Source organism: Schistocerca americana, chromosome 1 (assembly GCF_021461395.2).
Source record: "Schistocerca americana isolate TAMUIC-IGC-003095 chromosome 1, iqSchAmer2.1, whole genome shotgun sequence".
NCBI classification, from domain to species: Eukaryota; Metazoa; Arthropoda; class Insecta; order Orthoptera; family Acrididae; genus Schistocerca; species Schistocerca americana.
The window spans coordinates 413733491-413748234 of record NC_060119.1 but is presented as its reverse complement, the minus strand read 5'-3'; the positions used below and the strand labels follow the sequence as shown (position 1 = coordinate 413748234).

Below are 14744 nucleotides of genomic sequence, written 5' to 3'. Positions count from 1 at the left end.
ACAGAACTCTAGGGTGTTGGCTCATTTTAATAACTGAGTCATAGCCATAGCATAATAATCGGGTAACATAACTTCATGTGCGGGCAACACTAAATGCATTGACGGTGGCAACCAGTGGTAACATTTTACAGTTTTTGAATGAATCATTTGGGAGGTAAAAGTTCTGAACTCAGAATTCCTTGCAATCCTAATTGTATTGTGTCACGTAAATTGACAAGTAGCAGTTTGGTAATCTGCACGTTATGTGATAGTGTTTGTATGGCATCAGATGCTTCAAGGTTTAGTGTAAGGTTGGATATCTCGGCTTGTATAGTTGCTAAGTCCTGTGGTACAGAGTTCTTAAAAGATTCATATTGGTGGAGTATCATAGCTGTAACACTGCATATTTGCCTAGTGTATGATAACAGATTGTCTTCAATGTGCATTAATCGTACTTGTTGGCGTAATAATGCCTCATGGTTCTGTTGAGTAAATATGTCGATTTGTCTGCTGTCTTTATTCCAATGTTGGGCATCTTTATGATCGGGCACTCCAAACAAAGTTTTGAGTATGGCACCTCCAGCGTTGAACCAGGCTCGTTTCACGCATGGGGCTGGTACGGTTGAAACTATACTACACAGTTCGTGTTGAAGGTGATCAATATTTTGCCTAAGATCATGTAATACCAGTAAAGCTTTCTTCTGACCCGTTTGTACAAGCAATGATTCATATCCTCACATTTGATTGGCAGTTTGTTGCAACACTAACTCTTCCTTTATGAGGGGCATAGTATCAAGTACAGTGTTAATCACTAGATGATGTGGGGTATACCGTAGACTTTGTAGTTTCTCAAACATGATGCCTGACACCGATGGGTGGTTCGTAAATGGAGGAGCACTGGAAATCATACAAATAGCTGACAGCAGAAGCATCATCTTCATGATGAGGCAATAGTTGAGAACAGTGAAGTGGCAAATTTAATAGGCCAGGTAGCGGAGCACTTGCGTCCACGTAATTCCAAACGTCCAAAATCTGGAAAAAAAAACAATGATCTCAAATCCTTCTGTCAGTCCAGAATGGCGAAAATACATTGCATGAACAACAGAAAAGATGACAATCATTTGTTTTATTACCTTGAGTGTAGAGTAGTGAATGAAGATAGGATGTGCACACCAATAGGACTTTCAGACATGGTTCAAAAGAGATGACTGAAGGTTACAAGGAGAGCTGATCTCCCTTTATGTTGGGGAATAAACGTATTCGCGGAAGTGAAGGCGAAGTATTTGCTGAGCAACGAACTGGGCCAGTGATTTTTCAAGTCAATGGGCATGGAACAACGAACTACACAGTGTACAAAGTGTTCGACATCAAAGTTGATGGCGGTAGCACTAATAATGCGGGTGGGGGTCAGCGCGGCAGCTATGTCAGAGCAGTGTGCGGCAGGTGGCTTCAAGGCTGTTTCTCACACTACGTCACTGTGCTACGCAGGAAGTAAGCGGCGGGTCTAAGAATGAGAGGGAAAAACTGTTTACTGTGCTGACTGTACTTTGCACTCTCGATTACTTGCAGAACGGATAGGATATTCCCCATGTTTCTGGGCTCCTGCACCTGATGAATGTATTTATGTGGTTCAGAGTGAGAAGTGACGAATAAAAATGTCACAGGAGGGGTAAAATATTATTGACTAAGAATGGTAGATGAGCGCAATCGATATGGTTTATTCAATGATGACCAACAAAATAATAATTATAAGGCATGTAATTATGGATTCATGCATACATTGAATAGATAAGTTCGTCTGCTAGGTTCGGGTTCATGTTCTCGGGCACTAAAATTGTGTCGTTGAATGTCAACATTGTTGAGAACGAGAATAGAAAAAAAAAACTTGATGAGAATCTAGAAACTTCCGCAGTGGAAACAGAAAACTTAAGGGTTTGAATTAGAAAAGACTAAGTTGAGCGTAATTTCTGATGAGCTTTTCCTTTATGAAGGCACATTGTTGACACGACGGTTTCACCTACTTAACCGTTTATATGACAATACTGCGATTCCAAGATATCTGCTACGTACTTCTTCTTAAAAATCGACATCTCTCAAAAAAAAAACAAATTCACCATCTTCATCCTCTCACCATTTTGCAACTAAATTCGCCATCTTTATTACTCCTTGGTGTTGGCCTCATTGGCTCCAGCTAGTTGCTTAAAACTCACATCTATCCTTGGATATATCGCAGTGCCCTGAGACACGTCATACAGTTAAATACTACTGCTTCAGAAGTCAATGAGCCTTCAGAAAATACAATGGAAGAACAATGTCAAAGAATGCACAGGTTTTGAACTGATATTTCCTTTTACTGGCAGTTAAGCTGTGGGCTAGATGCGGTTCGTGTCTGACAGTGCTTAAACAGCGATCGTCAGAGAGCATGGAACACTGTTTTCGCGAACTCTTCTTCGACACGAAAGATTAAAGTACATGGAATGGACTGTGGCATGAAAACTAAAGGTGTAATGAACGTTGTGGTTAGCTGAAGTCTTCACGGTTGTTGGCTGCTTCATACAAGATGCATGACTCTTCAGGTGGTGTTCTGTTGCAAGTTGAAAGATGAAAGTGGGTAGGACGGACTGTGCCGCAAAAATTGAAAAGTTAAGGAATATGACATACCATATTTACTCGAATCTAAGCTGCACTCGAATCTAAGCCGCACCTGAAAAATGAGACTCGAAATCAAGGGGAAAAAAAATTCCCGAATCTAAGCCGCACGTGAAATTTGAGACTCGAAATTCGAGGGGAGAGAAAAGTTTTAGGTCGCACCTCCAAATCGAAACAAAGTTGGTCCATCGTAATATGAGACACAATTTAGGTCGAATGAAAGACGATCCAGCTTCAGTAGTTTGGTTTGAGTCGTAAGCTTAGCAGGTGAGCTTTACCAGGTAGCCATTGCTATGCGTCGGGTGCTCAGTCCGTATTTACAGGGGTACCTTTCCTTTTTCACGTGCTTCGTCTGGTTTGAATCGATTGCCTATTTTGCTTTCATCTGATAAGTGCCGTTTTCTTTGTTAGAGGTGTTTACGCCACTCTAAGCTGAAAATGCATTACTGTACTGTGTCATGCATTGTTTGTCGCATTCTGATAATGAGTGTTACGGCCTGTTGCCGCTCGCGGCATGACTTGCTTACAGTTTAAAAAAAAGAGAGGAATTGTCTCATTAGCGAAACAATGGCAAGAGACCGCTATTTGTTGTTACTCACACTGCTGCTTTCTTTGATAATGATTAACAAGAACCAAATAATAGACTGCGTATGATAGAACATATTCTGAATGAGAGTTAGGCGAAAATTTTTCTCCGTTTGAAAATCTTTGCGGCCACTACTTTAGGACATCAAATTCTGCACAGAAATTAGAGTCATCTTAGATTTAAAAATCTAGTCAGTTGCCGTGCTTCATTTCTGACTGTATCACTATTAGGCATAAGAATAATACGAAAATAAACACGGCACGGTATGTATATTCTTCTGCGTTTGCTGTTGTCTCACTCTAGTTTCGTAGTTTATTAGGCAGACAGGATTTAAATGAGATAGCAGCAAACACGAAAGAATACATGGCAAAATGTTTATATTCGTATTCTTTCTTATGGTGCAGAGAATACTGCATGTGATTCACATTTCTCCAGGTTCCTATTAGCAACCGCTTCTTCTCACAGGTAGGAAAAATTTCAGAACGTAGAGTTGGCCATATTGACAAACATCCCAAACAGTCTCGCCCGTCGGATTTTCATAGTACATTGAAATTCTGCTACATTGGAAGGTGAACAATATGGAATTTGTATTTACTTCGTTGGATAATGTATGAAAATGCAGTGGTCGAAACTCAGGGCGGAGAAAAAAGCTCGTCTTCCACTTTTTTTTTTTAATTTATTTACTGACGCAGAGGTTTTGGCGCCAGTATTTATCTTTGTGCCTACAAAGCATGCCTGTGTAGCGCTACATATATTCGACGGCAGAAGTTAGTTGTGGTGGCACCTACCAACATTTTTCAGAACTTCCGCTTGCTTTGCACTCGATTCTAAGCTGCAGGCGGTTTTTTGGATTACAAAAACCGGAAAAAAAGTGCGGCTTAGATTTGAGTAAATACGGTAGACAGCTAGGGAACCGCGCGATTGTCAGTCGCATCACGCAAGGTGCGTGCCCTTACGGGTTGTCCTTTTGAAGTCAGTTTAACTAGGTGTTGTGTCCAATACTGGTTAGCACTCGCATAGAGTGACAGCAGAATCGAATGTTACTTATCGGTGGCAAACATCTCTCCCACAAGAACAGTGAATGATGGTGCTTAATTGTAAGAAGGGAGGAACAATATCTCATTTGATGTCACTGGAAAGGTAGATAGTACCGGTACTGTTGGCAGAATGAACTAGCAAACTGTTCGCTCCTTGACGGAAGAGGAAAAACAGGATAGCTTCCACGATTCGATAGCAGAGTAAGTGATACAGGGGAGGGTAAAACACCTCGGCAGACATCATTTTTGGCTCTCACCTGGGTTGGTTCCCAGCAAATTGCTCACTTAATGTGTCCCGGAGGTTGAGAGGGGGGGGGGGGGGGGGGGGGAAGAAGAAGAATCGCAGAGGCGCCTTCATTATTCAGTTAACTTCAAGGGGGGAACATAGTAAGTTGGCGCAAGAGCCGGATGGGATTGGTTGCCCTCTGGTTTATTAGCGAGCAAGGTGTATGGCCAAAATCTCTTGACCTGTGGGGGTTATTTACTCCGTTTACATGACCTACAGTAGAGAGGCATGTGGCATGTCCCTCCAAATAAGCATTCCAACACAAATGAAATAAAGCATGATTAAATCTTACGTTACCCTTCCAAAATAGTTTCTTACATAGAACATTATTAGTAAACACTTAAATAAAGGGCAATACTTGCGAACTTACTCTGGCATAATTGAAATCCCACAAAATAAATAACTACCCTCATAACTCTGGCAACAAATTAACACATGGAAATATTAGGCTCATTGACACAATGCTAAATTACTGGTGCTGGCAAAACTCTCAGAGGATTGCTTTGGTAAATAATTGATGATAAAACCTAGACAAAATGAAAACTGAAAATAGTATTTAGACACAAGTAATTGGCAACCCATCCCAGTGACACACGTGGTGACAAAACTGCGATAGAAACAAAAGTACAAAATATTATCTCCCTTACACAAAACTCCCCTTATTCTCGTTACATTTCGTAGCAAAATAAGTATAAGTATTCTCTTGTTTGTATCTCCATACTGATTGACATGTCTTCGGTATGTCTACATGCATGAATGCTATCGTTAAGTTGTGCCAATGTTATTAGTAATGCTGTATAATAGTACAGTGTCAAGTTAATACTTCCTCTAGCAGTGTCTTTGTTTAAATTGGTTTCACGTCTCTATCAGTTTTCAGATCGATAATTGCTATTACCCTCCTTGATATTATTAAAGATTAACCTCTTTTGTACACTATCCCCTGCTTTAATTTGTACTCCTTGTCTCATAATTACGTAATGTTGGTTGTTGGCACCTTCCTAACCAATTGTGCTGAGTTATAATTGTTGTTCCTTTTGTTAACTCTTTCACCTACCTGCTCCCTAATACTTGTTGACGACGGTTCGAGGATACTGGTTGCCTCTCGATGATGTCAACATAACTTACCTGTCGGTGTTTTTGTTTTTGTTGTTTGTTTCCTTAGTGTTGAAAATGTGCGTAAAGTTATACAAAATACTCGTGTAGCGATTAAGAATTCTATGTTGAGAATCAGTGCTGCTTGAGGCGCTAAGATGCAGCAGGCGTCGCGCTCGCTAGATAGCAGAGTGCTGACATTATGAAAATGCGTGGATCTAACCAGTGCGGGAGCAGCTCTGGCATGTGCGGCTTAGGGGTCCGTCCTACTGGCAGGACTTCGAGCACTAACTAACTCCAGAATATTTCTTTGCGAAAGGCGGGTTCAGTGATAGTTTTATAGTACTAATGGTGACAGCCAATGAAACTCGTATACCTAATGTCGTAGATAGAGGCATAGATGACTTCTCAAGTAACTCATTGCAAGTCATGGGTTCGATGCTAGTAGGAACTGTCTGTTTCCCAACTGTTGTACGCGGCAGTTTTATATTTTACTTTGACCATTACGCTATTGAAAGTTACTTGCATGTTGTTCAATTGGAACTTTTATCTCTCTCTTCTTTACAACTCCTTATTAGTACATACCTAAAACACTCTCACTGATACTGTTGCAACAGATTAAAGATTAAGTTCAGTAATAGTTCTATTAGCGAAGGTAAAAATGGTCTCGTATAAGGTGTAGGTGTTTCGTGTACTTCTTGCTTTTGCTAATGTTTATTGCTTTATACTGCACTAGGTGATACGGCTTAGATGCTTCGGGAATGCAGGGGTGTGTGCTTTCTTAGCATTTGTTTCTCTTGCCTATGGCTGGATACAAAACAGATGGCTGGGCTTGGTCCCAGTGGGAGGTGGGGCGGTGGTTGAGAGCAGAAAAGGGCCTCTGTGTGTGGAGGCAGGATAGCCTTTTTTACTATGCGGTGAGTTAAATTCCTCTGAGCGGTTACTAAATTCGTTCCAGGCTTACCTTAAGTCGTTCACGACTTTTATTCATGGAGGGCCTTCTTTTCAAGGGATGTAGATAACTCAATCGTTAAAATTCACAGAACTGTCACGATTCATTTACTCACTTAGACACTCTGTTCTTCTAAAATGTATGTAATTGATAGATTTTATATTTCTGCATGAACTGTGATGACGAATTTACTCTTAAATATCGTTTACTTGAAACTTGGGGCTAATAACTTCTGAAATTGACAGTGGGGTATGCAGTTAGGACTGTTTTTCTGGATTAGTATTAACTTGGTTTTTACTCTACTTTAGATCTGTTTATTAGCTGCGAGAGTGGCAATACAACATAGCTGGAGACCGATTTGAGACCCCAACATCTCCACTGCTTCCCTAGCAGCCAGTTTAATGCTTTCCTCACTGACCTCATATACAGCTTTCTCTAATACTACAGTCAGTTTTTCAAATTTATTTGGTGATTGATGTAAGTTCATCGCTGAACAAAAATGTTCTCCCTGCAGCCATGCCCTTGCCAATGGATCGTAAGGCATAAACTAATCTAGTATTGATTTCATAAGGAGCACTTGCATCTGGTTTTGAAGAACTCGTAAATGAATCACAGCTGAGCATTTAGTGCAAATTAAATCCAAAGCAATTGCTAGGCCTTTTCTCCCACTGGCGCTCTCACAAATTTTCACATTCTGTGACTCACCACACTGTCTACATTGTACAAATTTAGAAATTACATCTGATAATATTCTCAAGTTTATTATAATGTTACTGCACCCCTTGTCACTTACAGTAAATTTGTTGTAACTCTCTTGAAATGGTGAGAGCTTCTCTCTCTTGAAATGGTGAGAGCTTCTTTGATGATGCACTTGTTGAAGAATTACAATTAGAAACATAGTTGCCCGGCGACATAACCTCCTGTACAGAAAGCTTTCTGAACTTGTTTCCTCTAAATTGTCGTTTCTTGAAAATGCCTTTACGTTTCGTCATCTTCAACAAACAACTACTCGCAATCACACTTGAACAAAAGTAACCTTGTGTTTGAAAGCGTGTTGTTTACAAACAGCAGAAACAAAAGAATACTGACCTTTACATTCCAAGGGTAGCCAAAACCTTCGGGAGAAAAAAAAAAGAAAAAAAAATTGATGTGCAATGTAGGGGATATAAAGATGTAAAATATATGCAGAAAAATGGGTGACAGAAAAATGGGTGACAGAAAAGTGGGTGACAGAAAAGTGGGCATGGCACATAAATGCACATAGTAGAAAAATGCCCCTTAAATGCTTGAAAAAAATTTTTTCAGCAAAATCCTTTTCAGAGTGCTTAAATATGATGAAAACCGAAAATCGAACCCGGACCCGAACCACAGTGTGGTCGCCTTAAGCTTAGCATCCACTGTAATGCGACGTGATCCGTAACAACAGTAAACTTCCTCCCATACAAATAGCATCGAAAGTACATTACGTCAAACGTGAGTGCTGAAAGTTCCTTCTCCGTTGTACTGTTTTTCAGTTCCACTTTGTTAAGCTGTCGAGATGCATAACCAATTGGCCGCTCTTCTCCATCAATTTCTTGTGACAAAATGGCTCCTATGGCATAATCTGAGGCATCTGCCGACAGAATAAATGGTTTTTCAAAATCGGGGTAGGCTAGTACAGGGGCTCTAGTCAAAACATGTTGAATTTGTTGCACCGCTTCATCACATTCCTTGGTCCAGGTGAAACTGACTCCTTTCTTCAATAGTTTAGTCAGGGGATTAGCAATGGTAACATAATTGTTCACAAAACGTCTATAATAATTCGCGAGGCATAAGAATGACTGTAATTCTTTGGTACTTCTTGGTGTTGGAAAGTCCTTTACTGCTGTGGTCAAACGGGGATCCAGTTTGACACCTTCCTCACTTATTATGTGTCCTAAATATTGTACCTGCGATTGGGCAAAGGCACACTTCTCCATTTTCACACTCCGGTGGGCTCCTTTCAACCTTTCCAATACATCCCTCAATCTCTCTGCATGTTCCTTTATGGTCATAGAAAAAATGATAATGTCTTCTAAATATACTAAACATGTCATGGGTTTTAATCCGTGCAGCAACAAGTCTGCAAATTTCTGGAAAGTGTCAGGTGCATTCCTCAAACCAAATGGCATTCTTATAAATTCATATAGTCCCATAGGTACAACGAAAGCAGTTTTATGGCGATCATGAAGTGCAACAGGGATCCGGTGATATCCAGAGTGCAAATGAAGTGTGGTGAAAAACTTACACTGCCTAGTCGGTCCAAGGTTTCATCGATACATGGTAGGGGATATGTGTTCGGAGTAGTTACTTGGTCCACCGTCCTCATATTGACACATAGTCAATAGGCTTTATCACTATTTATGACTTCTTTGGCACGTCAACCACGGGAGATGCCCACGAGCTTGAGGAAGCCGGAATAATTTCTGCTGCTGAATCGTATCTTCGACTACTGATTGCAAATGATACGGTAAACAATATGGTTTTTCTAGAATGAAATTTTCACTCTACAGTAGAGTGTGCGCTGATATGAAACTTCCTGACAGATTACAATTGTGTGCTGGACCGAGACTCGAACTCGGGACCTTTGCCTTTCGCGGGCAAGTGCCAGTATGTTGGTAACAAGGAGGCCAGTTGACGGGCCTGTAACTAACCTGCCTGCATGCTAGACACAATGGACTAGCTTCCGCAGCTCGTGCTCTAGTGGCTAGAGTCACTGCCTCTGGATCACAGTGCCCGGGTTCGATTCCCGGCCGGCTTGGGGATTTTCTCTGCCCGGCGACTGGGTGTTTGTGTTGTTTTTTTCATTTCATCATCATCATCATCATCATCATCATTCGTGACAGAGGCTAGACTGGACTGACTAAAAAATGGGACATCATACGAGCGCTGATGACCACGCGGTTGAGCGCCTCACAAACCAAACATTATCAGCATCAACACTGGACCTACACCTGGAGTTATGTAGAATGAAATTTTCACTCTACAGCGGAGTGTGCGCTGATATGAAACTTCCTGGCAGATTAAAACTGTGTGCCGGACCGAGACTCAAACTCGGGACCTTTGCCTTTTGCGGGCAAGTGCTCTACTGACAGAGCTACCCAAGCACGACTCACACCCCGTCCTCACAGCTTTAATTCCGCCAGTACCTCGTCTCCTACCTTCTAAACTTCACAGAAGCTCTCCTGGTAACCTTGCAGAACTAGCACTTCCATCCAAGACCACTAATATGAAATCGGGGTGGCTGCAGCACCCTTCGATCATCAAATAACACTAACTTGTGCACCAGTATCAATTAGAATCGTAACTAATTTTTTCCTGACTATGCCACTTACACTAATATGTTCCATCTCTTTACTGTCTCTGGTCCTCACCAGGTGTATTATTCTAGTCGGGGAGGGGTGGGGGGGGGGGGGTGGTAGTGGAGCCTGCCCCCCCAGTCGTTTACCAGATTTGACCTCACGTTACAGCGGTGACCGCGCATCCGATAAGAAAAAATAACGACTTTGTTGGGCAAACATTATTGAGATGGCATACAGTCTGGCAAATAGTGTAGAGATATATGCGCGACAGCACATTGCCTTGTGGTTAGGTCTCCCACAACACTGACAAATTACTTCCCTTGCTAATACTGCTAATGGCTCCGGGGGACGCGGTGTGACAGCGCAGAAGCGCAATACATCTTCGCGTACTACTGCGAAACGAACTGTATCAAACAGAGAGGTGGCGTTTTAGCTTCTCCACTAATTTGGGGGACAATGCCACGAATAAACACAACAATAACACAAGCTCCTGCTTCCGAGCGCAAAATCCTGCTCTCACTGGTGTTTTTGCCTAGCTTATAGGTACGACAAGATACAGCTTGTATGCGATCTGCTAAAGCATCATAATCCTCGTTAGCCTTCTGCCTAAGAGTTGATAACTGATCTCTGTAATATCCTATACCTCTGGTGTCGGAATAATGCGTAATTAATCCGCAGGCCAAAACATCAAAATCATGTGTATCACACAATTCGTCCACTGTCTTTATGAACATTCTTGCTTTGCCTGTCAACTTCAATCTGGCCACATTGGCCAATAGATCATCCGGCCAGGCACAAGTACTACCCACATCACGAATACTCTGTACGAACATAACCACATTTTTATGGGACTTTCCAGAAAAGGTGGAAATGAAAGAAGCCGCAGGAAAATTGCTTACACTTGCCATGTTAGCTGAGGTAGTGATAGTTGTATTAGTGACAAAATTAGTATTAGCTGTCACGGGTTGTACAGTTGTTACAGGTGTGGAGCTAGCCACAGGTACAGAAGTTCACACACTGGCTTCCAGCGTCTGTTTCAAAATGCGGTTTTGCTCGATTAACTCTTGATTTTGTATGAATAATTAGTTTATTCTAGCATTAATATCCTCGAGTGGATCTTGTGAGACAGCTGCCTCTCAGGGAGTATCCCATTCCGTTGCTCGAGTTCCTATTGACATTGATTTTGTAATCAGGGGGCTCTAGTGACCAAGAAATGAATGTTAAAAAAAAAAGAGGGACCACAAAATAACCTAGTCTGGTGGTGGACGGCCTGTGATGTTAAGGTTTGAAGCGACGCTGCGACTTACATTGAAGTTGAGTTGGCTCAGTGTGCTGGTGGCGGCAACAGCGTGGTGAAGTGGCGAACGGCAGGATCGTTGGTGGATGTCATAGATGCAGGCTGGCTGCTACTGGACCCTCGGGTGGTGGCGGATGTGTTGGCAGCTGATGGCGGTGGCTCTCCTGGCACTCGGCTGCATGCCCCTCACGCGGCGGTGGACGAGGTTTGTCTCGTGTTGCTGGTTTTCTCAGACTCAAGCGGCTGCGGTACAGCGGCGCGCGCCCTGTGGGTTTCTACTGACACAGCCACATCCTGTGCAATGCGAACGTGGCGGCCGGCTGGCGCATTCTATATGCGTGAAATGTTCGGCACTAAAATCGTAATGAAGTGGAAGCATCCCGCCACGGCGTACCGCTCATTGTCCATAGAAAAATGCTAATGATGTTATGGCATGGGGCTAGTGCCAAGATACCCTTGCTGGGAGAATTTAAATTATCGACAAAGTTGCTATGGGAACGAATCCCGATTCTGACACCAGTTTGTTTAGGAACGGCTCTCTTAGGAGCGGCTAAGGCGGTGGGCAAATGTGTTGAAAGAAGTTGTTCTGACACCTTTTCTGGAAATGAGGCCATTTATTGGCAGAAAAACCAACAGATGCGAATTCAAATGGGCAACATGAGTCAGGCCTGGGGAGGTGTGGCAGCTACAGAAACAAAGTTCTCAGTGCCGCAGTGGGAAGAGATGATGATGATAACAGCCACAGGGCGCATGGCAGAGAGCGTTTTCAGCCGACAGGCAGCATGGTGACTACAGGGCAGGGTGCCTCCAGCACGGCCATGCGATTTCCTCCGTCCTGATAGGCCAGGAGCCGAGAAAACTGCGGGGGGTGGCATGGAAAATTCCAAAGCATGACTTAGTCATCTTCGCCTAAGTGGCATTACCTCGTCAGCACACGAGGGAGGCATGTGATCGAGATTGCCTAGCTCGGTGCTCACTAGCTGTTGCCAGACCATGGAACGAGAAAATTACAGGCAGCTGAAGCAACCAGCTAATGCTTCTACTGGCTAATACTTGACCATAACAAGAGAATGAAATAAACCTTTTGAAATAAAATAAAGATAGAATCCCCTACTATCTGGCTCAACCTTACAGTCTTCATTAGTGTGCATCTGTCACAGAAGTCACTGAACTGATGGCTTTTCTTTTTTCTGTTACTGACATTGTAAATGTTTTGGTGTAAAGCAATTGCTAGGCTTACTATTTAGGGCCATTTTCACAGTTCAAGTAACAGTAAGTTGGTCAACAGCTATTCTTAATGGCGGTAGGCAAGAATTTTTCATGTTGAAAACAATTTTTATCAATATTAAGAATGACAGTTACTTCCAATACTATTCTGTTTGTTCATTCATTCATTAAAAAATTTAGTTTCACACTTATAATTTAATACTATGTGTATAATATATGCCAGCTGGATAAATTTAAAAAGTTAAAAGAATTACATAGAAGAATGCTACGTGTTTATTTAATAGCTTACTTTCACTATTTAATTCACAAAGCTACAGCTGTACAGGCCATTACATTCCTCCAACAGGCACAGCTACCAGTACCGTTGATGGACACACACAAAAATAAATGAAAACAAATACTTGTAAGTTTGGGGACTACGGGGCAAATCAAAACAACACATACAATATGTTAAATATGTTGCAGGTGAGACAAGGCGACTGTACCGGGAGGTAGTGTTATTGACAGAGGACCGCAACCTACGCGTGAAGGCGCTGGGGCTGGACGTGCCGGTGCGCGAGGTGCCTGACTTCGTGCGGTGGGCGGGACTGGGCTGAACCCCCACCCTCACTCACACACAAACAGGTCCCACCGCCAAAGGCCGCAGCTGCTAATGCCGCGGTCCTACTTGCCCAGGTAGTTCGATGGAATATTTCTTAAATCTCTTCTCCCCCCCCCCCTCCACCCCCCCTCTCTCTCTGCTCACACTTAATTAATAATCAATTTTTGTTTTGTTTTTTAGTGGTGACGTAATTTGATATACACTTTTATATTGCAGCAAGCAGCCGTATGTTGCGCAGTCAGCAATGATGCTGTGAGGGGGGGTGCCATAATGTCTCCAGACACAGCCAGCCCAACATGCGGCTGTCTCATTTTTTGGTACAAAAGCCTTGAGGTACATCATTTCTCACTAAACACATTGAAATTTGATTTTGACTAATGTCGTTACCTCTGCGTGCATATCGTGTACTGTACTGATAGTAATGCATGCTCTGCTGTATGTTGACCAGTAATGTATTTGTATATTTTATTATGTTTGGTTGTGAAATGTATCACATTCCCACCAAATCAAAGGATAAGTCTATACATTGTACGGTGTGTGTGACTTGACAACAAAGTTGTTCCATTGTGGTGAAGTTATTGGCTGTTTCTTGTTGTTAGTGAGTCCATTGTTATTTAAGATGTCTGCACTGTCTCATTTTCTTTTAATAAAGCTCTCTGCGTGTCAGGGTATGTAAATGTCATGTACTTATTTATTGATTTTTATATTTATGTGTTTTACTATCACTCTGGTTGAATTTTTGTTTGTCGGGTGTAGGATTTTGTTAAAACTGTTTAGTAAGTGGTTCACATTAAAAATTGTGCAAGTTGGTGCAGTGATCGGAAGTGTGTAGCAATGGCTTGTAGAATTTTGTTGTGCAAGTGTGCTGGCCTTTCGTGTACTTATATTTAATACCTTTAACGTGTGTGTGAGTGGGATTTGTTTGTAAGAAGTTGCCATTAAGCCAATGTAGATACTTTGTTCAACAATAAAGTGAATATTTTATAGACTTAGTGTATAAAGTCATAATACTACTGTTATGAAATTGTCTCAGGAAATGGAAATGGCATTTCAGAGAATATGATTATTGATGAATGTGAGGTGATCAATGCTCAATGATAAAGTTGAAAATATTGGTTTATTTTCAGTGTTCGATCTATCACATAGGGATACCATTACAAGATTGTAAAATTAATTGTTCATGTACACAGTATAATGCTGTAAATGTGGGTATATAAATATTGCATGTTTAAAGGTTTCTTATGTTTCTAATTTTATTCGTGTCTCAAGATTATCATGTATCCAAACAATCATATTGGAAAAATTTATTATGCCTGATTTCATATTAAAAAAAAAAGGTGTTCTGTTGTTCGTGATTGATCTATATTAAGTCACAAGAGTATTTTTATAACTGATGTTTTGTCAGTGAGAATCTTAAAGCATATGTGATCAGTGTAAATAATAGTAGCAAACCTGTTCAATTAATTATTTTTGTTGTAATTAAAATATAATTACAGTTGTTTGCTGGTGCCAGATATAACCATTCTGGCAGTAGAAAATTCCTTATAATAAATGAAATGTTTTGGATACCTACTTCTACTACATAAATGTCTTAGTTATTTAGTCTTTATCTTTCTTTCTTCTTCTTTTTTTTCTTCCTTTTTTTTTTTTTTTTTTTTTTTTTTTTTTTTTTTTTTTTTTTTTTTTTTTTTTTTTTTTTTTTTTTTTTTAAAGAAAAC

The 14744-nt window shown here is 41.3% G+C and overlaps 1 protein-coding gene across 1 annotated transcript in view; it reads left to right on the top strand.

Moving 5' to 3' along the window:
- Window positions 1–14350, top strand: part of LOC124602110 (telomerase-binding protein EST1A) — a 338716-nt gene extending 324366 nt beyond the window's left edge. Inside the window, exons 24-25 of the mRNA XM_047136296.1 lie at window positions 12891–13100; window positions 13243–14350. Of these exons, the coding sequence (XP_046992252.1) occupies window positions 12891–13021 (131 nt within the window). The 3' untranslated portion in view covers window positions 13022–13100; window positions 13243–14350. The remainder of the gene's footprint in view (window positions 1–12890; window positions 13101–13242) is intronic.
- The last annotated feature ends 394 nt before the right edge of the window (window positions 14351–14744 follow it).